Source organism: Podarcis bocagei (assembly GCF_964188305.1).
Source record: "Podarcis bocagei genome assembly, chromosome: 16".
Taxonomy (NCBI): Eukaryota; Metazoa; Chordata; class Lepidosauria; order Squamata; family Lacertidae; genus Podarcis; species Podarcis bocagei.
In genome coordinates, this window is record NC_138142.1 from 22090930 (window position 1) to 22117312 (window position 26383).

A 26383-nucleotide genomic window follows, 5' to 3' on the forward strand; every position below is an offset into this window, starting at 1 on the left:
GGCAAGGCATCCCTGGGGAGCTGGGCTTTGCGGCTTTTGCTGCACTCAGAAACGTGGTTCGTGAAGCTATTATCTCTCTGCACTCCCAGCAAGCCAGGAGCCTGGTCCGACAGCCTTCCCCACTCCTCACTGCCCCAAATATCACTCCAGCGGCAAGGAGGGGCTTTGTGAGCCGTGTGCCACATTGCAAATATAATACCCCGCCTGATGGCTCCCCTTGTGCAAGCAAACACCTGCTTCCGGTGGCCTGTCCTAATCCTGCCCTCAGCTCCCTGGGGGGAAACCTATTTCTGGTCCTTTCACTAGACTGCCCCTGTGTGAGTCACATCTGCCTGCATTTACAGTAAAAAACAGGCATAATGTTTTCAGAGAGGTGGGAGGGCCGCCATCACTGCCCTCAAAACACAGAGACATTTCTCTCCAGCCTTGGAGAAGGTGGGGGACAAAAAACAGTTGAACAGGCAGGTTTTCAGTGAGATTCGGGTTGAATCAAGCTATCGGAGGGCTGGAGCTCATTGGAAGAGCGTCTACTTTGAGTGCAGAAGGTCCCAGATTCAATCCCTAGCATCTCTAGGTAGGGGTGGGAGAAATCCCCTGCCTGAAACCCTGGAGAGCTGCTGCCAGTCCGTGTAAACAATACTGAGCCAGATGGACCAATGGCATGATTCTGTATGGGACAACTTCCGACGTTGCTAAACTAGCAGAAAAGGAAAAAAAGAAATGAAGGGGAGTAACAAAAAATGAGAGGGTTGTATCCAAGATACCACTAAGGGCAGATTCATACTGTAATGTTTAATGGATTGAAAGTGCTATATTTCCCAGCGCCCTTCACAAACTTCAGTTCCTAGGATTCTGCAAGGGAAGTCACGTGCTTTCCATCTGCTGTAGATGGACTTTAAATGCATGGTGTGGAATCTGCCCTGAGTTCGTCACTTAGCTTGTTATGGTAGTGAAACATTTTCCGTGGGCCCGTTGCTGTGCAAGAGACAGATGAAGGTGTTTGCTGCACAAAAGATTGCACGGTCTGTTGCCCAGAGAGCTTCCGCTAGTGCAACTGCTGTGTTGAATACTGTGCAACTTTAAAACTTGGGCTCGTGGGCAGAAACACTGGACAGAGCCCAGAGAGGAAAAGAAGATCTCTTCCAAAACGATGCAAAGAAATCACTGTGTCTCACCTGCAAAGCATCTCAAGGTGTTCCCTGGCCTCCCAGAACCACCTGCCACCACAGGAAATAGGGTTAGTTAACTGCATTTTGTAATCTGCGCACCTCTCTCTTTGTGGGGGGACAGGTAGTGCTGTTTTCATTTCCCATATATTCCAAGAAGTGGCAGCCAGTGCCCCTTGGCATTGGAGGTCTGACAGTAGGTGGCGCCAGAGCCAATGACAGGCAAAGCCAGTTTAATTATAACTTTGTCCACATCCTCCTCCCTGTTGAGTCTTGCAAGGGATAACCAGTGGCAGCCAACACCTTTCCCTGGACTGGGTGTAAGTAAGAAGCCAGGGAGGTAGGAGGCTTGCCGAGGGCAGACTGAGTTTGGCAGGGCTGTGCCCCATTCACTCCAAAGGATCGCCCATCCCTTCTGAATCTGAGATTCTCCAGCAGAATGCTTAAGTTATTTAAGGCTGAATCCTTATCTAACAAGACATCACGGCGTTTGAAAGACTGTGTTTGGCTGTACACCAACTAGCTTGTTCTGAATCCACCAGATCAAAGGAGTTCTTGCTGTTTTCAAACTGACAGTCCTAGGCTGTTTGCTTGCTGCAACCGTGTGATCAAATGCAAAGGGGCACTCAATGCTAAACTAACATATGTTATACAGGCGCTGGGGAATCACAGGCTGAACGTCCGCAGTTTCCACAAAAGCTTTAACAGGGCGAGGAAGAGGCACACCTGCAGCAGGAGAAACTTTCTTGCACTGCAAGAGTTTGGCAAAGAAACCAGGAGACGTGATCAGGAGGACCCCACCGTTGTTGTATTGCACACACACTGCTCCTAGCACCGTGGCCACGGCATGGCCCCAATCCACAGTGGAGCACAGTTGCACACCAACAAGGGGAGCACACACTGGGGGCAAGGAACCTGCCTCTTGTGCTACGAAAGAAACTGCCAATGCTGCGCGGGAATAGATTCTGCGATCTCAGTTATACAAAATGCCCACGATATCTCCTATTCCCATAGAACATATTCTCCAATGTGCTTTTCTAAAATTAATTTTCCACAATTTATTGCAAATTGGCTACGTGAAGTCATCCATGCCCACCAAAAGTGAGCTGCAGCCAGACACCTCCTTGACTTCTACGGTTTTGGTGGCCATTGGCTGTGGGCTTTCAAGCCTAACTGTAAGGGATAGAAACTTGTTCTTTTAAAATAAGGATTAGAGAATGTTACTGGAGTCCTAACTCCCATCGTCCCTCACTATGGGTCATGCCAACTAGAACTGGGAGTCGAACAACCTATGAGGGCCACAGGTTCCTCATCCCTTTTATAAACACCCAACGGCTGAATTTTTCCAGGATGCTGTGCCCGCAATCTGTGCTTCTACAGATTTGTAACATGCACACACACACCCCACACAAAACCACTGGCCTAATTGTGCCCCCTTTGTAAGGAGAAAGTGATCCAAGAGAGGACACTTCAGGAATTACTTGTACATCTGGCACAGATTCACGCAAGTGCCCTCAAGATTGGCAATGCTGGCTGGAGCTGATGGGAGTTGGAGTCTAACATATGAAGGGCACCATGTTGGATATAGAGCGTAGACTGGGTGCAGCCAGGAGGAGATCAAAGACATGCGTCCATCCTTTCTCTGTCTGTCTGTCTGTCTGTCTGTCTCACTCCCTCTCTCTCCACAACCGACCTAACTTGCCTCCCAAGCCCCAACTCTGCATCCAAAGCCATCCAACTTGCAAGGCAGGCAATGGATCCCCTTACTTATGTAAACACACCATTACAATACGGAACAAACATGGGGTGCGTGCGTCCCACCTAAGGATGGTGGGGCACCTGGTTGCTTGCTGCCTTTGCTTCCTCTTCGTGGCGCTCAAAGTCATCGTGGGCCTTCTGCAGATTCTGAATGACTTCTAAGAGTTGGGCAGTGGCTTCCATCCTCCGAGCGCTTGCATCTGGGGGTGGGGCCAGAGAGGTGGAGGAGAAAGTGAGAGAAGATGCAGAAGATTATTTGCGGCCTTGGAGGTACATATGCTCCATTGGGTGTCCTCTCCCATCAACTGTCAACAGAGGGAAGCCATTCCACCAGGCTGCCTTGGCAGGAGAGATGGGAAACAGGTCTTGTTTCATCAGCTCCACCAGGCACCTCCTGCCCCTGAATTGCACCAGCTGGTCATTGTAAAGGTAAAGGGACCCCTGACCATTTGGTCCGGTCATGACCGACTCTGGGGTTGCGGCACTCATCTCGCTTTATTGGCCGAGGGAGCCGGCGTACAGCTTCCGGGTCATGTGGCCAGCAGGACTAAGCCACTTCTGGCGAACCAGAGCAGCGCACGGAAACGCTGTTTACCTTCCCGCTGGAGCGGTACTTATTGATCTACTTGCACTTTGATGTGCTTTTGAACTGCTAGGTGGGCAGGAGCTGGAACCAAGCATCGGGAGCTCACCCCGTCACGGGGATTCGAACCGCTGACCTTCTGATCAGCAAGTCCTAGGCTCTGTGGTTTAACCCACAGCGCCACGACGTCATTGTAGGGACAGCTATTTAGAAATGAATCATAGAATCATAGAGTTGGAAGAGACCACAAGGGCCATCGAGTCCAACCCCCTGCCAAGCAGGAAACACCATTAGAGCACTCCTGACATATGGTTGTCAAGCCTCTGCTTAAAGACCTCCAAAGTAGGAGACTCCACCACACTCCTTGGCAGCAAATTCTACTGTCGAACGGCTCTTACTGTCAGGAAGTTCTTCCTAATGTTTAGGTGAAATCTTCTTTCTTGTAGTTTGGATCCATTGCTCCGTGTCCGCTTCTCTGGAGCAGCAGAAAACAACCTTTCTCCCTCCTCTATGTGACATCCTTTTATATATTTGAACATGGCTATCATATCACCCCTTAACCTCCTCTTCTCCAGGCTAAACATGCCCAGCTCCCTTAGCCGTTCCTCATAAGGCATCGTTTCCAGGCCTTTGACCATTTTGGTTGCCCTCCTCTGGACACGTTCCAGTTTGCCAGTGTCCTTCTTGAATTGTGGTGCCCAGAACTGGACACAGTACTCCAGGTGAGGTCTGACCAGAGCAGAATACAGTGGCACTATTACTTCCTTTGATCTAGATGCTATACTCCTATTGATGCAGCCCAGAATTGCATTGGCTTTTTTAGCTGCCGCGTCACACTGTTGGCTCATGTCAAGTTTGTGTTCAACCAAGACTCCTAGATCCTTTTCACATGTACTGCTCTCAAGCCAGGTGTCACCCATCTTGTATTTGTGCCTCTCATTTTTTTTGCCCAAGTGCAATACTTTACATTTCTCCCTGTTAAAATTCATCTTGTTTGTTTTTTGTTTTGAGTGTCTGAGGTTTTTTAATATACTTTCCTCTTCCTTCCCTGTCCCTTTTTCCTTGTGTGCCGTGTTGTGGTTGTGAGCCTGCATGGGCAGGGTTTGTCTTGTTCTGGCTGCATATAAGCCACTCTGAGGAACAGGGTACTCATGCTCTAAACAAATGAATGAATAATCCTCCAGAGTCCTGATGGATCTGGCCACTAACAGGTCATTGCCACAGTAGCCAACCCGGGGCCTTGTTTTGTGAAGATGTAAAAGTAGCATTTACTTACATAACCTAGTTCTTGAAGCAGCCATTTCAGTAGCAAAAATGGAGGCAGGTTTATAACTACTATCTAAGTCACAAAAGTTAAGCTCAAAAATGGTGTCTGAGCTGCAGAGCTCAGATATGCCTATGAGGTCAGCATGGATGGAAGCACAATGAAGAAAGAGAAGGCTGCCTGGGCAGGAAGGAAGGATGTAGTGTCACAGCTTCCTGCCAAGGCAGATAAAGGAAGTGATCTCACAGAATTCTCTCTAGCATATTTTACAGAAAGGCTCTGTGAGCCTCAGCCCCTTCATGTGCCTATCTGGCAAAACATGAATTGTTGGTTTCACTGCAATGATGTCCCACAAATCCCACACATGGCCTGTGCTGGGAACCGCAAGGGATGAGAGCGCTCCTGTGCTTAGGGTTTCAGTGGCCAGTGTGAGAACAGGAAGCTGGACTAGATGAGCTCCTGGGCTGATCCAGCAGGCCCTGCTTATGTCCTTATGGTGGGGCAGAGCCCCATTCACCTTTGTGGACCAGTCTCCATTGGCAATGGTCAATCCTCTGGCACAATATGTGTTATATACTGAGTTGAATAGGATCCAAAATGCAGCAGTCTGATTGGTCCTAGAACAATAGGATTCAGAATGCATCAGTCTGATTGGTCCTAGAACAATAGGACTCAGAATGAAGTAGTCTGATTGGTCCTCAGGAGCCACCCAATCCAGCTCCAGGTGGAAGTGAATCCGCAACCTGACTGGCCTACAGGAGAATCCCGGAATTAGCCAATCATGTGGGGCCCATTGTGTAAATAATGTCTATAAAGCAGACATTCTGGGGGAACTTCCATTCCTCACCACTATGAGCTGAATAAAGAGCATGAAATCCACTCTCGACTCCGAGTATATTTCAATATGTCAATCTGAGACTGGCCAAATGGACAGAACCTGGACGGGGAATGGTGAAATGCAAGATTCAACTGAAGACGCTGTAGATTCAGATGCAGAAGATGCATCTAAGAGCCCACCGGGGATGGGAAGTGGCCTATGTGGCCTTCGGTTCTCAGCACAGGAGCTACATCCTGCTGGGCTCCCCTAGGAACTGTCAAGTCGTGTTGCACTTCAGAGAAGCCCCCATCCCATTGGCCCATACTCAAGACTTTCATCTGGAGGCTCCCACCTCGTCCCTCCTTACTACCTCAAGGACGCTTTGCTTTCCAGCCTCATGAACATTGGTCAACCATCCAGGAGATGGAATCGTTCACACTTGATTAAGGACGCACAGAGCCCTCATTGTCATGCGATGGCAGAGCGGAAGAGACCTCACCATTCCCATGGATCCGGGAGACCCACTGGGGAGGGCCAAGGTCCTTAATTTCCAGCTTTCAGGAGACCGAGGGAATGCTAAGTTTAGAATTTGTCAGTTGGACACACAACAGAACGTAAAGCTAGCCCCACACTACAGCACGGATTGGCCGAGTTGCTGTGATATCACTCAGCTTTTCCAAAGGGGAAGGGGAGAGAAGATCCGGCAACAAAAGGATGGCAAACAGCAGCTTTTGTGAGGGGAGTGAAAGGTGAATTTGCTGGGAGTGCATCAACGTGCCTCTTTTTGCTGGTAGCACAATGGTCCTTGAAACCATGAGGCAATTCCTTCCCATGAGGGAGGTGCTGCAAGATCTCTGGCAGAGGGAGCATAAAGATCTACGGAGAAAGCAGACCCTGAAGCAAACTGCAAACTGCCGTTTGTTGAGAGTGCTGAGAGTTGTTAGGAGACAAGCCCCCCCCCACAGAACTACATTTCCCAGAGTTCCTTGAGGAGAACGATTCCTTGTTAAACCACTCTGGGGATTGTAGTTCTGTGAGAGAAGTAAGGGGGTCTCCTAACACTCTTCTTCTTGGGAAGAAGCCAAATGGAAGCCCTTGGAAAAACTCTCCCAGAACTACACAGTCAATCAGAGCATGTGCTACCTCAGCAAGGATCATATCAGTGCCTCGTTGCTAAGCAACACCTTCACTCACCGGCTTGGCTAGTTGACTAACACAGAGTTAACCCTTAAGTTGAACTTGGTATGATCTCCGCTGTTCTCAGTTTAGGATTCTGCTGACTGTTAGTGGGCTGAGAAGGCAGTAAATTTAGGAGGCCTCTGTTTAAAGCATAGTGATGCTGGCAGTCAATGACCACCAGATATTCTCTGCTGAGGACCACCGAGGCAAACCAGGACAGTTGGAGAGAGAGGCAGAGAGAATGCTGGCTGCGGTAGTGAGACCTGCCAGCAACTCGCATCCTTATTACTCATTTCCTGCTGCTACTCAAAGCAGCTCACAGTTTTACATAACAGGCAGGATACAACAGGGAATAGGAAAAGGGAAATAAGCAGAATTCGGGTCCTGGAGCTGCTGACATAGGCTGCTCTGGGGGGTGGGGGAGCATCCAAATGGCAGTGGGTCCCAGGGATGCTGACAGAGGAGGTTTCACTGCCTCATCTCTTTCCTCTGAGGCAGCCAGGTGGACACCAATTGGATCAGACCCCCTACCCAAAGGGGCTGCCCACCTTTTTAGGCCTGTGGGAACATTTGGAATTTTGAGGGAGTTTTGTGGAACTGATCTGAGCCTTGAAAAGCCCGTAGAGCTGAAGGAGGAAGTGAGATAGAGTGTCCCTCTTCCACTTCCCCACTTCTGCTCACACAAAAGCTGCCAACGTTTAGTGACAACACCCCTCCCCAAAATGTCATGGGAACTGTTTATTATTTTATTTTAAAGGATTTTAAGCAATGCTGTTTAACCAGAAAGGCTCTCAGGACGTTGAGTCACAAGTCAGCCTCTGTCCTCAGGCTTACAGTGCTGTGACCCAAAAGGAAAAAGGGAGGAGGAGGGAGGAGGAAAAAGGCAAACTCAGGCTTAAAGTTCTTGTAATGACCATAGAAGATGAAACGAGCAAAATCCAGGCGCTATGGCGATTGATGGAAGGTAGTTCCAGAATGAGCAACGAGAAAGCCTCACAGGCTAAGCCACATCACACACATCACGCAAGCATAATCACAATGCCAGGAAGTCAAACCCTGGATTCGGAGGCAGAATTACAGTTTTCCGACTCAACTTACATCTCTGACAACAGAAGAGGAATAGAGACCTACCTTTCCGGGCCCCGCTGCTTTGCTCCTGTGTGGCCCCCGTGCTTGAAAATTCCAGGTATTTCTCCCTAGGGAAAGGTAGGAATAATTTGATACAAGGCTGCAAGCTAATTGAACTGCGCAATCAAACTCCCAAGGGCTGCAACCCAATACACTACAGGCAGGGAGGCTTCTTCAGCCAGAGGGCTGCATTTCATTCTAGGCAACCTTCTGAGGGCCACATGCCAGGGGTGGGTGGAGACAGAGGGAAAAGTGAGTGGAGCAATCGATATAAATTTTACCTCTGTAGAGTAGGCTAGTTTCTATACACATTCACGTACCCTTATCTATCCCTCCATGCAGGCAAGCAAGAGGCTTCATCAGAGTTCAAGGGCGCATTCCAGCCAGGCAAAGAACACTCAAGAAGGGTACGAGGCAGGGCTGGTAAGGGGTGTGGCCTGGTGAGGGGTGTGGCCTGGTGAGGGGTGTGGCCTGGTGAGGGGTGTGGCCTGGTGAAGGGCATGGCCTGGTGAAGGGGTGTGGCCAAGCATCAGATAAAGAGAAGATGAATTGACTCTTGAGCTCAAGGTTCCCTTCCTTGCTATTTACACTTCCCAAGGAGCCAGTATCATGGAAGGCAATGGGGCTTACTTCTGAGTAAACATGCATAGGACTCCATTTTCAATCGTTAAATTGCAGGCTTTGAAAAGGAAGCCAACAGGCAACAATTCTGCCCCCAAAGAAGCCCCAAGTGTCTATTTATTTAAGCTGATTTATTTGTTGATTTTTATTTGGTATAAATAAGTGAAAAAATATATTAAAAATTGGGGGGAGCATGCTAGTTCCGTTTCCATGGGAAATAATTGTTACCAACTCTAAGAACCACCTTCAAAGGGACAAGGCATTCACACAAAGGAAACCCTTTTTATTTAAAAAGAAAAATATATATACAGTAGTACCTCGGGTTAAGAACTTAATTCGTTCTGGAGGTCCATTCTTAACCTGAAACTGTTCTTAACCTGAAGCACCACTTTAGTTAATGGGGCCTCCTGCTGCTGCTGCGCCACCACCGTGTGATTTCTGTTCTCATCCTGAAGCAAAGTTCTTAACCCGGGGTACTATTTCTGGGTTATCGGAGTCTGTAACCTGAAGCGTATGTAACCTGAAGCGTATGTAACCTGAGGTACCACTGTACTCTATTTCTTTATTACAATTTTGCATTGGGAAATGTGCTGAAGGCCCAACCATCAGATCTGGCTGCAGGAAGCCATCCGCTACGCTCGCTTCTCTAGCAGATTGATGCTATCAATCACGCGGCTCATTCAGATGGGAGCGACGTCACAACAGGCGCAACAACGGGAGAGTGAAGCAGCAATCAAAAGCTCCATCACTCATAGCCCAGAAGGCCCCGGCCCTCCGATTATCCATTACAGTTTTTACTTGAATTGACAAGACAAGTAATTAAACTCGAGAACCAGAGGAAATTGCCGTTCATTCTACAGCCTGCTTATGTTCCTCCCTTAACAGGGTACGGGATGTTACTTCATGGGGAGAGATGACCACAAGCTTTGCATTGTGCTTTGCAATGCCGAAGGCTGGATCCCTGCCATCTCTTGCTAAAACAGAGATAGGGGCATAAGGAGAGACCTTCTGGATCAGGCCAGTGGCCCACCTGGTCCAGTATGCACCAATAGCGGTTTAGCCATGCTCAGCGCTTTTCTTCTGGGGGGGGGTACGCATACCCCTAAACATTTTGTGAATCTTTGTACTTTTGTCCATTTATTGTACAGTGGTACCTTAGCTCTCAAACTTAATCCGTTCTGAAAGCCCGTTCCAAAACCAAAGCGTTCCAAAACCAAGGCACGTTTTCCCATAGGAAGTAATGCAAAATGGATTAATCCACTCCGGACTTTAAAAAACAACCCCTAAAGCAGCAATTTAACATGAATTTTACTATCTAACAAGACCACCGATCCATAAAACGAAAGCAATAAACAATGTACTGCAGTCACACAATCAATCCGTAGCTGAACTGGGTTCCAAACTGTCACAAAAAGAAAACAAAAGCCGCAAAAACGAGAACACAAAATAAATAGCAAAAACAGACGGACCTCAGCGTAACCCTCAAAATGGAAGCGTGGCCCTTAAAACGGAGCACGTTCGGCTTCCGAAAAATGTTTGCAAACCGGAACACTTACTTCCGGGTTTGCAGTGTTTGGGTTCCAAGTTGTTTGAGTACCAAGGCGTTTGAGAACCAAGGTACCACTGTATTTATTTTCCCCCATTTGAACTATAAAATGGTGATTTTCTTGAGACAAAAGGAGAGTACCCCTAAACATTTTTTAAAGAAAAAAAGCACCAGCATTGCTGGCCACTGGCAAAGCTGTCTGTGGACAAATGCCAGCTCCCTCGGCCTGAGCGCCATACTCCATAGTCACATTTGACTGGACTTCACCATCCAGGGGTCCTTTACCTCTACCTCTTAGCATAGCCAACCAGATGCCCCAGTGAAAAGCCCACAAGAGCCCTCTCCCCTCCTGGGGCTTCCAGGGTATTGTGTGGCTGCCACCCTTAGCTGGATGTCCCAGGCGTTTGGCATGGATTATGACGAATTTTCTGTTTCTTTTTCAATAGGTTATAGTATGTACGGCATTTACTGTAATGTATTCCCCCCACCACCACCCCAATTTTATGCCATGATCTTAGAATTTATAGTCACTTAAAGACTCCTAAAAGGTAAAGGTAAAGGGTGCTCATCAATGGTTCCTCTTCATCCTGGAGAAGAGTGACTAGTGGGGTGCCACAGGGTTCTGTCTTGGGCCCGGTCTTATTCAACATCTTTATCAACGACTTGGATGATGGACTCAAGGGCATCCTGATCAAATTTGCAGATGACACTAAACTGGGAGGGGTGGCTAACACCCCAGAGGACAGGATCACACTTCAAAACGACCTTGACAGATTAGAGAACTGGGCCAAAACAAACAAGATGAATTTTAACAGGGAGAAATGTAAAGTATTGCACTTGGGCAAAAAAAATGAGAGGCACAAATACAAGATGGGTGACACCTGGCTTGAGAGCAGTACATGTGAAAAGGATCTAGGAGTCTTGGTTGACCACAAACTTGACATGAGCCAACAGTGTGACGCGGCAGCTAAAAAAGCCAATGCAATTCTGGGCCTCATCAATAGGAGTATAGCATCTAGATCAAGGGAAGTAATAGTGCCACTGTATTCTGCTCTGGTCAGACCTCACCTGGAGTACTGTGTCCAGTTCTGGGCACCACAGTTCAAGAAGGACACTGACAAACTGGAACGTGTCCAGAAGAGGGCAACCAAAATGGTCAAAGGCCTGGAAACGATGCCTTATGAGGAACGGCTAAGGGAGCTGGGCATGTTTAGCCTGGAGAAGAGGAGGTTAAGGGGTGATATGATAGCCATGTTCAATTATATAAAAGGATGTCACATAGAGGAGGGAGAAAGGTTGTTTTCTGCTGCTCCAGAGAAGCGGACACGGAGCAATGGATCCAAACTACAAGAAAGAAGATTCCACCTAAACATTAGGAAGAACTTCCTGACAGTAAGAGCTGTTCGACAGTGGAATTTGCTGCCAAGGAGTGTGGTGGAGTCTCCTACCTTGGAGGTCTTTAAGCAGAGGCTTGACAACCATATGTCAGGAGTGCTCTGATGGTGTTTCCTGCTTGGCAGGGGGTTGGACTCGATGGCCCTTGTGGTCTCTTCCAACTCTAGATTCTATGATTCTATGATTCTATGACCCCTGACCATTAGGTCCAGTCGTGGCCGACTCTGGGGTTGTGGTGCCCATCTCGCTTTATTGGCCGAGGGAGCCTGCGTACAGCTTCCGGGTCATGTGGCCAGCATGACTAAGCCACTTCTGGCGAACCAGAGCAGCGCACGGAAACGCCGTTTACCTTCCCACCGGAGTGGTACCTATTTATCTACTTGCACTTTGACGTGCTTTCGAACTGCTAGGTTGGCAGGAGCAGGGACCGAGCAATGGGATCTCACCCCGTCGTGGGGATTCAAACCACCGACCTTCTGATTGGCAAGCCCTAGGCTCTGTGGTTTAACCCACCGCACCACCTGCGTCTTAAAGACTCCTAAAGGTAAAGGTAAAGGGACCCCTGACCATTAGGTCCAGTCGTGGCCGACTCTGGGGTTGCGGTGCTCATCTCGCTTTATCGGCCGAGGGAGCCGGCATACAGCTTCCGGGTCATGTGGCCAGCATGACTAAGCCGCTTCTGGCAAACCAGAGCAGCGCACAGAACACTTAATAAATTAACGATAACAATTTCACACTTTTCTGGATTTCTCCCCAAGAAATCCAGAACTCTTGAAACTGGCAGGCTGACACAGTCCTAGCCAAGATTAGTCCAGGATCAGATCTTGTGCACTAAAGCCAACAATAAGTGAATAAATTTTGAACCTTTTGGTGGTCAAATACTGAGCCATTTTTAACTGGAGCTGCTTTGGGTTGAATTTGGAACCTTCTTAGTACAAAGAATGTGCTCTGCTATTGAGCAGTGATGTTTTCCTCAGGCTTGAGGCCCCCTATGTGGTCTGTGATGAGATCTTGACCTTTTGATTTTTAAAAGCCAAATTGCCCCATCTTCCTCTTAGAAAGAACGGCTGATGTTGATAGCAGTGGAAATTCCTTAATGAAGAGGTGGCCTCTGGTGGGGACATCTGGTATTGCATGTCTGACTTTGGCTCCCTTAGGGTATATCTGACATGTTTATTGGCACCAGGAAGGCACCTTCATAGAATCATAGAATTGTAGAGTTAGAAGGGACCCTGAGGATCATCTAGTCCAACCCCCTGCAATGCAGGAATATGCAGCTGTCCCACACAGGGATTGAACCTGCAAACTTGCCGTTATTTGCACCACGGTCTAACCAACTAAGCTATCCTCTTACGTCACCCCTACTTGGTTTGCGGGCTCTTTGAGTTGTAGACCCATTCAAATTAATGGTTAAAGGGTAAAGGTAAAGGGACCCCTGACAGTCAGGTCCAGTCACTGACAACTCTGGGGTTGCGGCGCTCATCTCGTTTTACTGGCCAAGAGAGCCAGCGTACAGCTTCCGGGTCATGTGGCCAGCAGGACTAAGCCGCTTCTGGCGAACCAGAGCAGCGCATGGAAACACCGTTTACCTTCCTGCCAGAGCGGTACCTATTTATCTACTTGCACTTTGACGTGCTTTCGAACTGCTAGGTTGGCAGGAGCAGGGACCGAGCAACGGGAGCTCACCCCGTCGCGGAGATTCGAACCGCCAACCTTCTGATCGGCAAGCCCAAGAGGCTCAGCGGTTTAATCCACAGCGCCATCCGCGTCCCAAATTAATGGTTAGAGTATGGCAATTTAAGCAGGCTTCCTGTTTTGACTTCTAGTATAGTTCAGTCAGTAGAGAATTGAGACTCTTTAATCTCAGGGTTGTGGGTTTGAATCCCACGTTGGGCAAAAGCTCGCTGCGTTGCAGGGGGCTGGACTAGACGGCCCTTGTGGTCCCTTCCAACTCTACAATTCTATTATTCTAAGGCTTTCTTCGTACGCAGGATTTCCTGCAATGGCAAAGGGTTGGACTAGATGTCCTTTGAGGGACCCCTAACTGTATGCTCTCATGATAAAGAGTTGACACCACAAAAAGTAGGCTTTTGGCTGTGTCTCCTTTTCTCTTCGCCACACCCGTTAACTCCAATGGGTCTACTCTGAGTAGAGCTAGTCCTATGCCTCCCCCATGACCACCACTACCACTGCCACCAGCATGACGGTGCATTGCCTTACACACACCTGAGCTTGTCTCTGCCCAAGAGAAGCTGCCGGTACACCATCTGCGCCTCTGTGTCTGGGTCCAGTGGGTCGCTCCAGTCGCCGAGGGTCACGGCCGAGTGCGTGCGGCTGCAGCCCCGAACTGTAACCAAACCACAACCCATGAGGGAAGCCATGAGTGGCTGCACAGTGCAGGGCCTGATCTGGATTTGGCCGACGCACTTGTCCCAAAAGGATCTTGTCGGGGGGGGGGGTTAATCCTTTAAAATAAGGCGGATTCTGCCAAAATACTGGGGACCTGGCCTCTGCTCAAGGGTGCAGAATACCTGACCCCAGGCCTGGAAGTGGATGGTGCTCATTGGGCAGACGCCAGGGAGCCCAACAGTAGGGGGCTCCAGAGCAAGTGAGAGGTTGGAGAAGCCAACTGATTCTAGTTTTATCTCCAACCTCCTCCTGCTGAGTATTACAAGGGGCAACACTGAGAACCAGACAGAGGGCCTTCTCGGTGGTGGTGCCCGCCCTGTGAAACGCCCTCCCTTCAGATGTGAAGGAAATAAGCAGCTATCTTATCTTTAAAAGACATCTGAAGGCAGCCCTATTTAGGGAAGTTTTTAATATTTAATGCTGTATTGTTTTTAACACTTGATTGGGAGCCGCCCAGAGTGGCTGGGGAAACTCAGCCAGATGGGTGGGGTATAAATAATAAATTATTATTATTATTATTATCAGCTGACAGTCAGCACCCCTCCCTGGGCTGGTTGTACAGAAGAGGGGCAGGCAAGTGGGAGCTGTCCGATGGCAGCCTAGGTTGGTGGGGCGGGGCCTTTGCCCTAACTGTCCACGCCTTCAAAGAAAGTAGGTCAGGCGACAACCTTGAGAAGTGGGGTGGGAGGTGGTGAGGGAGAGGGGACAATTCCTATGGAGGGAGGCTCCATCCCAATTGCACAGCAAACAAAGCTTGGCTGAAATTCAGATTTTAAAAACCACAACACCCTGAGAGTCAGGGTGGTGAAGTGGTTAAGAGTGGCGGACTCGTAATCTGGTGAACCGGGTTTGCTTCCCCGCTCCTCCACATGCAGCTGTTGGGTGACCTTGGACTAGTCATACTTCTCTGAATTCTCTCAGCCCCACTCACCTCACAGAGTGTTTGTTGTGGGGGAGGAAGGGAAAGGAGATTGTTAGCTGCTTTGAGACTCCTTAGGGTAGTGATAAAGCAGGATATCAAATCCAAACTCTTCTAATTGCATAAAGAGGGTAGCTCTGCATTATCCTCGCTAAGGTGCCTTTGGTGCCCCCAGGCCAGCATATGTGAGCATGGGCGCAAGTTAAGTTACCTGCACGGTTGGTCTGTAAACAGCAGGTCCAGCGGCTGCCGCGGAAGGCACCCGGGTGGCAAAAGGGCAGCAGGCACTCATTGGAGACCATCACTTTCCGGATAGCTGAGAGCCACTGGTTGAGCTCGTTGACGTTCTGCCGGAGAAAAGAGAGCGCCAGTCAGTAGGTGGCGCCATTTCCCCTCACTCATTTATTTGCCGCTGGTACAGTGATACCTCGGGTTAAGTACGTAATTCATTCCAGAGGTCTGTTCTTAATCTGAAACTGTTCTTAACCTGAAGCACCACTTTAGCTAGTGGGGCCTCCCGCTGCCGCTGCACGATTTCTGTTCTCATCCTGAAGCAAAGTTCTTAACCCGAGGTACTATTTCTGGGTTAGCAAATTTGAAAATCACTAGACAGGATTGATGGAAGTCTCAGGCTATAATAGCCAAAATGAGGATGATGTGATGTGATGTGAAGTTTTGTTTGGAAAACATATGCAAAAATTAATAAAAATGATTTTAGAAAAAAAAGATGAGCAATGAAAAGGGAATTGCTAAAGAAAAGGAGCAGCAATCACATTCTCAAAGCCAGATTAACGATGGTCGCATCCACATCCTACCTTGCACTGGATGTACATCTATAGCAACAATGCCCTATTGCAAGAATCATAAGTTCATAGCAGGCCAAGAGGAGCGATGCAAAGGGAATTCCTAAAGAAAAAGAGCAGCCATCACATTCTCAAAGCCAGATTAACGATGGTCGCATCCATACCCTACCTTGCAGTGGATGTACATGGTGGACAGCTGCCCTCCATTTTCCCGCGTTGTAATCTGCATCATGTGTGACTGCTGGAAGGCATTCTCATCCACACGCTCCACGGCGCAGATCTGCTGGACGGGGATGGATGTCCGAACCTGGCCATGGGAGAAGAAACCCAACACACCGCCCTGTTCATCAAGGGGGAAACACAGCTCTCGATTCTCCAGCCCTTCCTCAGGAAGCATTTGGTCAATTTACGGGCACCACCCCAGCCAACATGGTGAACTGAGAACTGAAGAAGAGCCTGCAGGATCAGGCTAATGGCCCATCTGATTCAGCATCCTGCCCTCACAATGGCCAGCCTGTGGGAAACCAGCAAGCAGGATTCGAACACAAGAGCCCTCTTCCCTCCTGTGGTTTCCAGTAGCTGTTATTTGGAAGCATTATTTCCTCTGACCACTGGGCCAGAGCATAACCATCATGGCCACTGATAGCCTTCTCCTCCACGAATTTGTCGCATCCTCTTTTAAAGCCAGCTAGGGTTGGTGGCCATCCCTTCCTCCTGTGGCAGTGAGTTCCACACTTCAACTGTGGCTGAAGAAGTCCTTTCTTTGCCCTGTCCTGGATCTCCTGGGACACTGAATGTCTGCAATTTCCAGTTGTTATGAGAGAGGGAGAAAATCTTTTCTCTTTCTCCACTTTCTCCACCCAATGCATCATTTTCCCAGCCTCTACCAGGTCGTCTTAACAAAAATGCAAAATTTAACCAACCTTGCCAAAAACGCTTAGGTGCAAAGCAGAGTTTGAAGTGGACTTGCAAACTCTTGACAAAACTTACCGTGTCTAGTGTTATGATTGAGCCAACTCTTAATACTGACCACATTTCGCTCCAAATACAGGATTTTAAAACGGCTCTTTCCTTACAATGCTATCTATGATCTTTGGCTGGGAGCCAGGAGCACTTTCTGCTACCTGAAATTGCTCCTGGAAGTCCTTTGAAGGAACCAGGCCTTTCAGAACAGCTGAGGTCCTCTCAACGGACTGTGAGTTTAACTCCCATGGCAGTTAAAAGAGGCTCGAGACCAGCTCACAACTCATTGTACCTTCCAACATTTCTCCAATGAAAATAGAGACATCCTAAGGAAAAGTGGGACATTCCGGGATCAAATCAGAAACCGAGACAGCTTCTGCAAAACTGGGACTGTTCCTGGAAAATAGGGACACTTGGAGGGTCTGCATTGCAGATTTTAAGGAATGTGTTCCAGGTAGTGATGGGGCTCTTCAGGTCTGAAGCCCAATTTCAGCTCTCTAGGCCTTTCTCTCAGGCAACACCCCTGACATCCACAAGCCACACCCCTCACTGGCCCTTATTTACACCCCCTTCGAGTGCTTTTGCCTGGGCAAGATGTGTCCTTGAACTCTGTTCATGCCTCTCGCTTGCCTGGGCAGAGAACAGTGTCTGTGTAGACGAACTAGACCACTGCACAAAAGCAAACATGACCTCATTGCTCCACCTACTTTTACCTTTGGTCCCCCACACTTTGGGATGTGGCCCTTGGGATGTTGCCTGGAAGGCAATGCAGCCCCTGGCTGGAAAATGTTCGTCACTCCTGGCTCAGGCACAGCTCCTGAGAGGTCCTGAGAAGCAATGCCTCATCGGGCAAAAGCTGTCTATTACGTAGTCTGTGGTCTGTGTTTGCCTGAGCCAGGACTAAGGATTCTGAGCCCCTGTGTTCTGATTCGACACATGATATCCAATCACAGAACATTTCAGGATTTGGGCCTCTGCCATTGGCCCTTAAACTCTGAGTCATGATTCGCAGCTTGGAAGTTTAGACAGCCAATCATGTTGGGAGAGGGAGTGGCCCAGGCTTTCAGAAATGTATACAGTGGTGCCTCGCAAGACGAAAAGAATCCGTTCCGCGAGTCTCTTCGTCTTGCGGTTTTTTCGTCTTGCGAAGCAAGCCCATTAGCGGCTTAGCGGCTTAGCGCTATTAGCGGCTTAGCGGACTTAGCGGATCAGCTGATAAGCGGCTTAGCGGATCAGCTGATAAGCGGCTTAGCAGATCAGCTGTTAAGCGGCTTAGTGGATCAGCTGATAAGCGGCTTAGCGGATCAGCTGTTAAGCGGCTTAGCGGCTTAGGATCAGCTGATAAGCGGCTTAGCGGCTTGGGGAAAGGGGGGGAGGAAAAAACCCCGCAGGAACTCGCAAGACATTTTCGTCTTGCGAAACAAGCCCATAGGAAATTCGTTTTGCGAAGCACCTCCAAAACGGAAAACCCTTTCATCTAGCGGGTTTTCCGTCTTGCGAGGCATTCGTCTTGCGGGGCACCACTGTATAAGCAGTTGCTTTGCCCCTGTTGTCCAGTTATGTAGTTCAATAAAGGTTCTTGCTGTTATCACTGCGTCTTGCCTCGTGAATCTGCACTTCACTGCCCTTTGACTGTTTGCTTTGTTGTGGATAAGACACACCTTTGAACGGCCCGCAACCCTGAGTTTTTGTGTTCCCCTTGCGTCCTCCGCCCTCTGCCCCCCTCTGGGGAAAGGTGCCCACCTGCCACTCGGGAGATTTGGAATACGAAAGGCTCTCGTTGCTCAGCCAGAAGTAGCGTTTTTTGAAGGTGAACCGCGAGACCAAGTGGAGGCCCTCAGCCTTGCGCTTGTTGAGGTAGCCCTCCTTGATGGTGGCCGAGGGGTGGAAGAGCGTCCAGGGCTTCTTCTCACTTGCTCCTGGAGAAAAGAAAGGGAGGCACACTGATTTCCCATATGCTAAAAGCCTTGGAACCCTGTGAACACCCCCCACCCCCGTTATTGCTTTGGCCAGGGCTAAAAACCACCCCAAGGCTCCTGTATACATGCATGCAAATTGTACAGGGCCAGCCCTAACATTAGGCACAATGAGGCAGTGGCCTCAGGTGGCAAGTGCTGGAGAGGAGTCCCCTGGCTGTAACTCCTGAGCTCCCGGTCTAGAGATTGAAGAAGACATCATTTTCTGTTCCAACTTTACCACTAAGAAGGGAATAGGGGTCCCCAAAGTAGCCCGGGAGTGATAGTTTATTAAGGGTGCTTGCTGAGGGTTTTGAGAAGACCCCTCCTCTCCTCACAGAGCTACAATTCCCAGAGTGGTTGAACAATCAATCTCTGTTCCCAAGGAACTCTGGGAATTGTAGCTCTGGGAGGGGAATAGGGGCATCCTAACAACTCTTGGCACCATCAACAAAATACAGCTCCCAGAATTCTCTGGGGAAAACCACAAGTGTTTAAAGTGGTACCACAGTGCTTTCCACGTACGGTGTGGATTGGGCCTTGGTCTTGTGGTCACTGCAACAGTGTGTATATTGGTATATATTTTATTCAGGTGCATGTATTGTTTTGCAAAGTGTGAACTAGGTAAGTTTGCATTTAGTACGTTTCTGAGCACAATTCAAAGGGTGCTGACCTTTAAAGCCCTAAACGGCCTCGGCCCTGTGTACCTGAAGGAGCATCTCCACCCCACCCCCCATTGTTCAGCCTGGACACTGAGGTCCAGCTCTGAGGGCCTTCTGGCGGTTCCCTCACCATGAGGTTAGAGGGAACCAGGCAGAGGGCCTTCTCGGTAGTGGCGCCCGCCCTGTGGAACGCCCTCCCATCAGATGTCAAGGAAATAAACAACTATCTGATTTTTAGAAGACATCTGAAGGCAATCCTGTTTAGGGAAGTTTTTAATGTTTGATGGTTCATTGTGCTTTTAATTTTGCTGGGAGCTGCCCAGAGTGGCTGGGGAAACCCAGCCAGATGGGTGGGGTATAAATAATAATCTATCTATCTATCTATCTATCTATCTATCTATCTATATTATTATTATTATTATTATTTGCAAGCAGAATCAAATTCCCACCCGTACCCTCAGTCCCAGCTTCCTGGACACGTGGCCCATTAGAGCTCACCGTTCTCGCGTCGGTGGAAGAAGATTGGAAAAAGTTTAAAGATTATTTACAGAAATACTGCAAAATTAATGAATGTTAGAATGATGTTGGATAGAAACTAAGTGGTCTTTAGCTGTAATGCTATAAGAGAATATGAGAAAATGGTTATTAATAGGTAAAAATTTAATGTTATAATATTTTAAAATTGAAGCTTAAGATGATTGAAGAGGGGAGGGATTTGCTGAATTAACAATTTGAACTGGAATACAGAAAAGGGAGGCGTGAGGAGGTCCGGGAAATAAGCAAATGAAAAATATGTGACGGAAAGACTGAATTGTTTTTAACTATTTTTATTTTGCATTTTTCTTTTTTCTTATTATTTTGTAATTTTTTGAAAATCTCAATAAACATCTTATTAAAAAAAAAAAATAGAGCTCACCGTTCTCGCAGTCCACGTTGATGAGCCAATCCAGGAACTCCTTGACTTGCCCAATGCTAGACAGGATGAAGGGGTGCAAAGGTTCCATCCACTGCTCCTTGCCGTGACCCAGTTGAAGCCCCAGGTTGCCAATGCTCTGCACTGCCTTCCGGGGGGGGGGGGGGAGAGAGAAATAGGCAAAGAGGTGACTCCAGGGGAAGGGAAGGACCAGTTCATAAAAGTCTAGTGGGAAGAGTCTCTAAAGCTTGGCCTGCGGTGCCCTCACAGGAACCGAAATGATCAAAGGGATGAAGTGACTCCCATGCGAAGAAAGGGCACAGCTTTTAGGAATTTTTAGTTTAGAGAAAAATCAAGTATGAAGTGGCATGATAGAGGTTTATAAAATTATGCACGGCGTGGAGATACAAGTGGTGGTTTTCCCTCCTCTCTCCTAACTTGTGGGCATCAAATGGAGCTGAATGTTGGAAGATTCAGAAGAGAGAAAAGAAAGTCTTTTCTTCACGCAGTACAGTGGTACCTCGGGTTAAGAACTTAATTCGTTCTGGAGGTCCGTTCTTAAACCTGAAACTGTTCTTAACCTGAGACACCACTTTAGCTAATGGGGCCTCCTGCTGCCGCCGCGCCGCCGCTACGCAATTTCTGTTCTCATCCTGAAGCAAAGTTCTTAACCCGAGGTACTATTTCTGGGCTAGCGGAGTCTGTAACCAGAAGCGTATGTAACCTGAAGCATCTGTAACCCGAGGTACCACTGTACATAGTTAAAGAGAGGAACTTGTTCCCACATGAGGCATACCCTCCAACACTTAACCAATGAAAATAGAAAGTTCTGCCCAACAGTTCTCCAATGAAAATAGAGACGTTGTATTCCATACCCTCCAACATTTCTTTGATGGAAATAGAGACATCCCCTCCAACATTTCTCCAAAGAAAATAAGAGGTGTCCTATTCCATACCCTCCATCCGATGAAAATAGACGTCCCCTCCAACATTTCTCCAATGAAAATAGAGAGGTCCTATTCCATACCCTCCAACATTTCTCTGATGAAAAAAGGGACATCCTAAGGAAAAGTGGGACATTTCAGGATCGAATCAGAAACCGGGACGGCTTCTGTAAATCCAGGACTGTCCCTGGAAAATAGGGACACTTGGAGGGTTTGGTGATGGCTAACAACCATGATGGTCAGAGGCAGCAATGCTTCTGAGCACCAGCTACTGGAACCCCCAGGATGGGAGAAGGCCCTCGTGCTCGGATCCTGCTTGCAGGCTTCCCATTGGGACATCTGGTTGGCCCCAGTGAGAGCAGGATGCTGACTGTTACCTTGGCCAAGAGCAGGAGGGTCCGGCTGGTCTGGGTGTCTGCATGCTGGTCTCGGAGGTTGAACAACTTGGGGGTCAGGATGGCCGGGGCAAAGAAGCGAAGGAAGAGGAACCCACTGATGGCAATGTATTTGGCATCCTGAAAGGAAAGGAAAGACGCCAAGTGTGGTTCACATCCAGAAGTTAGGACTGATCACAATTATAAAAAAAGTTTTCCATTGCCGAACAGCCATTGCTAAAGCACACCACACACCCAAACTAAACTTTGGGCTGCATCCAAGGGTTCCCTGCAAAGAAGGATTTATTGTTGAACTACTCTGAGAATTGGGACGCAGGTGGCGCTGTGGGTTAAACCACAGAGCCTAGGACTTGCCGATCAGAAGGTCGGCGGTTTGAATCCCCGCGACGGGGTAAGCTCCCGTTGCTCAGTCCCTGCTCCTGCCAACCTAGCAGTTCGAAAGCGCGTCAAAGTGCAAGTAGATAAATAAGTACCGCTCCGGTGGGAAGGTAAACGGCGTTTCCGTGCACTGCTCTGGTTCGCCAGAAGTGGCTTAGTCATGCTGGCCACATGACCTGGAAGCTGTACGCCACCTCCCTCGGCCAATAAAGCGAGATGAGCACCACAACCCCAGAGTCAGTCACGACTGGACCTAATGATCCCTTTACCTTTACTCTGAGAATTGTAGCTCTGTGAATGGGGTCTCTTAACAAATCTCAGCACCCTTAACAAACTACAGCTCCCAGAATTCTTTGGGGGAAGCCATAACTGTTTAAAATGGTATCATAGTACATTTTTATCTTGGAAGTCCAACGGAATCCATTCTGGAAGTCCGTTCGACTTCCAAAGCATTCGACTTCCAAATCACAGCTTCTGGCTGGCTGCAGGAAGCCGTGGAAGCCCCGTCGGATGTTTGGCTTTCAAAAGAATGTTCATGAACCGGAACAGTCACTTCCCGGTTTTGATCGTTCAGGAGCCCAAATGTTTGAGAACTAGGCTGTTCAAAAACCAAGGTACGACTGTGCTTTAAATGTGTGGTGTGAATGTGGCCAATGATGTGCTTACAGAAAGCACAAAGGGAGGGGTAATCACTTTTCTGAAGGGGCCCTGAGCTGTGTCTGCCTATCATTGGGTCCAGCGCCACCTACTGTTGACCTCCCTAACTGTTGCTTAACCAACCCCAGCCGAAGCAGCTTGGATCGCAGAACGCCAAATCCCTTGGAAACATGGATGATGAATGACCTCCCCAAGACTTGCTGTTTGGCGGAGGGAGTGGTTATGGGACAGAAAATGTCACACCTGATTCTCTGCCTCTGGGAAGTGGTCATCCACTCGCTTGTGCAGCTGTTTGAAAGCCACTCGCATGATGGGGGGACACTTTTCCGTAGAGCTTACGATGGATTCCACAATGTCACCCAGGTATCCTGTCAGCACCTCCAGGCTGCTTTCTTGGATCTGGGCCTCGGACAGGGAGCTTTTGAAAGAGATCCGCCTGAGAGAAATGGAAAATGCGGGGTGGGCAACATGCACAAGAGACCCTTGACCCACCAACACATAACTCAACCACTACACAGTGCTGCTTCCCTGCCAATTGTTATAAGCTCCTGACACAGAGAAGATATTGAAACTGAGCTCAGTTACTCACTGGAGCAGCTCTTTGGTGTGTGTGTGGCTTGTGAATTTGGCTAGAGATTAGACTACCTGCTGCAATTGCCCACAGAGATGTTTGCAGAGTAAGAAAATACCAGCTCCATCTGGTCCACCAGCTATGGCCACTGTAAGTTCATGCATTGTTAACCTCAAGGCTGAGTTATTGTAATGCACTGTATATGGTCCCTTACTCTGCTTGTTTTAACCCACTTCAAACCCCTCTCAGCAAGCTGGGTTCCACCCAAACTTCCCTGCTTTTCAGCAGTCAGACCCTCAGCAAATCCACATTGAGCATCCCTGCCAATGTCACACTCTGGCAGCATCCCGGAGATGGTGTTGCCTAGCAACCTGCACAAAGAGCATCTCTCCCAGGAAGGCTTCTATCTCTAGAGCAGCCGGAATCCTTTCCGTGAGCCAGCCCCACATCCTCAGTGCTAATGTCCTATTAGCCATTTCAGCAGAAATACCCTCCGTCTGTATGACGCTCTTCTGCAGGCACGGCTGAGGCTGTCGTCCGTCACATAACACAAGCATAGTGTACAAATATGTCAGCTGTTAACACTTGCCACACCACAGTGGCCTTATCACATGATTATCTGTTGTTGTTCTTATCTACATCCCACCTTTTCCCCAGAAGGAGACTCAAGGCAGCTTACCCAAATGAAGACAACACAGATAAAATACAGAAGGCTAAAACATGTACAAAAGATAATTGGGGGGAAAGTAATTAAACTATAGAATTAAAACAAGTTAAAAGCAGATTGATTAAAATGCTGCACACCACCATTTAAAAGCTAGTTCATATATATAGATATAGATATAGATATAGATATAGATATAGATATAGATATAGATATAGATATAGATATAGATATAGATATAGATACACACACACACACACACATGCAAGCCAGTGATTTCATAAAAGTCTGTTGGAATAAAACAGTCTTCACCTGTTGGCAGAAGGACAGCAAGGAGGGAGCCAGTCTGAGTTCTCTAGGGAGGGAGTTCCAAAGTCTGGGAGCAGCCACTGAGAAGGCCCTGTCCTGCATCCCCACCAAGTGTGCTTGTGAGGGTGACAGGACTGAGAGAAGGGCCTTCCCCAAAGATCTCAGAGCCTGGGTAGGTCCGTATGAGGGAATAGTCTTTCGGATAGCTTGGGGTTAGCTTAGTACTTTTCTCAAAAAGCCTTAAACTGTATGAAACACCCATGTATCAATATTTAGAGATGTTAGCGGTGGTATCTCCCCTCAGTGATACGGCTAAGATTAAATATGTATGCGTCATCCAGTTTAGAAAGGTCTGCAATGTTTAATGCAGCTAAATTCAGAGAGAAGAACATAAGAAGAGTGAAGTGCAGACAGCTGCTCACGATACAAGACACAGATATTGAACCTTTATTGAACTAACAGAACTGGACAACAGGGGCAAAGCAACTGCTTATACAGTATACATTTCTGAAGGCCTGGGCCACTCCCACTCCCAACGTGATTGGCTGTCTAAACTTCCAAGCTGCGGATCATAACTCAGAGTTTAAGGGCCAATGGCAGAGGCCCAAATCCTAAAATGTTCTGTGATTGGATATCATGTATTGAATCAGAACACAGGAGCTCAGAATGCTTAGTCCAGACTCAAGCTCAGACCTCTGAATACATAACAAATTAGACCTTGCTAAGTTGTTTGTTATTTCGGTGGACAACATTCTGACAAATTATTGTTGCATGCCACCCCGATCTCTGAGGCGGGCGAGATTCCACGGGTTCCCGACGCTTACCCAGGGTTTGGTTTGCTCGGAATGATGGACGGTAGAGATTGTGGGTTTTGTGGGATATCAACAATGTGATGCAGTCGCAAAATAGCTAACACTATTCTAGGCTGCATCAACAGAAGTATAGTGTCCAGATCAAGGGAAGCCATAGTCCCACTCTGTTTTGCCTTAGTCAGACCACACCTGGAATACTGTGTCCAATTCGGGGCACCACAATTTAAGAAGGATGTTGACAAGCTGTAACGTGTGCAGAGGAGGGCAACCAAAATGATCAAGGGCTGGAAACCAAGCCTGACAATGAGCGGTTGAAGGAGCTGGGTATGTTTAGCCTAGAAAAGAGGCGACTGAAAGGAGATATGATAGCCATCTTCAAATATCTCAAGGGTTGTCACATGGAAGAGGGAACAAGCTTGTTTTCTCCTGCTCTGGGCGGTAGGACTCAAACCAATGGCTTCAAGTTCCAAAAAAGGAAGATTCCAACTAAACATATGGAAAAACTTTATGACAATAAGAGCTGTTTGTCAGTGGAACAGTCTCCCTTGGGAGATTATGGACTCTTCTTCCTTGGAGGTTTTTCAGCAGAGGTTGGATGGTCATCTGTTATGGATGTTTTACCTGAAATCCTTGCTTTGCAGGGGGTTGGACTAGATGACCCTTGGGTCCCTTCCAACACTAAGATTCTATATACAACCTGAGCCTATGATGGAAGGGCTCACAGCGTGAGCACCCCAAGGCGACCTTGCTTCTCCTGTAGCCACAGCCTTGCATTCCAGCAGAAAACAGGCTTGGCTTTGTCTCTCAGCTGCTCAGCCTGCCTCTAGCTTCTAGCTCTCTCTCACCCATAACTCATTTCTGGCATTTGACCTTCTAACCATAGCTGGGCGAGCATGAAACCCAGGAAATTTAAGGGACATCATCAGTAAGGGACAGCAGCAGGACACGGCGCTGGGATAAGGGAGTTTCCCGCCAAATAAGGGATGGTTGACAGCTATGCTTCTAACTAACAGCTGGGAGGGGGGCATCGATTTGATTTCTAGCACAGAGCCACTTCCTTTGTTACCTTAACGGCCCACACTTAAGGGACAATTACAGCTAATTCAACCATTGAACCCTTGCTGCATGCAGGAATTAGGAGGATCTCAGGCACGCAGCCCTAACAGCCCCACCCTCCAACTCGCAACATTATTTTTGGAGTCATAAATCATCTGCCAGGCAGGCTCTCTTGCTTCTGTTTTAATTAGCACTGTTGGATGAGGGGGAAAAACCGCTACCTGCGAATGACACCTGTCCCAATGCACCACTGTTTTTTAATCATTTTTCTCGTCGCGTTTGGCACCCTACCCCCCCCCCCCATTTCTCAGCAGGCGGCCTCGTCTCTCCTACAGTCTTGCTCTGAATGTCACAGTGATGTGCTCTTCTTCCCACTCCTCCTCTCCTCGAACTCCTTCCATTCCAGCTGTCCCTCTCAAGGAATCCTGGAGCTGAGATCTACTACCTGAGTTCCTTTCCTCCTCCCTCCCAACCGCTTTTCCTTTTCTGTCCTTTGCAAAACACACCTCAGATCCC

At 48.3% G+C, this 26383-nt stretch overlaps 1 protein-coding gene across 2 annotated transcripts in view; it reads right to left on the minus strand.

Moving 5' to 3' along the window:
• Positions 1–2691: 2691 nt before the first annotated feature.
• Positions 2692–26383, minus strand: part of RASAL1 (RAS protein activator like 1) — a 64549-nt gene continuing 40857 nt past the window's right edge. The window contains exons 13-21 of one of the 2 annotated variants that reach the window (XM_081175265.1): positions 22699–22891; positions 21403–21540; positions 20085–20229; positions 18295–18470; positions 15758–15895; positions 14997–15132; positions 13684–13804; positions 7899–7963; positions 2692–3124 (exon numbers count right to left, since the gene is read on the minus strand). In XM_081175265.1, the coding sequence (XP_081031391.1) occupies positions 2988–3124; positions 7899–7963; positions 13684–13804; positions 14997–15132; positions 15758–15895; positions 18295–18470; positions 20085–20229; positions 21403–21540; positions 22699–22891 (1249 nt within the window). In that variant the 3' untranslated portion in view covers positions 2692–2987. The remainder of the gene's footprint in view (positions 3125–7898; positions 7964–13683; positions 13805–14996; positions 15133–15757; positions 15896–18294; positions 18471–20084; positions 20230–21402; positions 21541–22698; positions 22892–26383) is intronic. The other variant, XM_081175266.1, reaches the window with a different exon arrangement.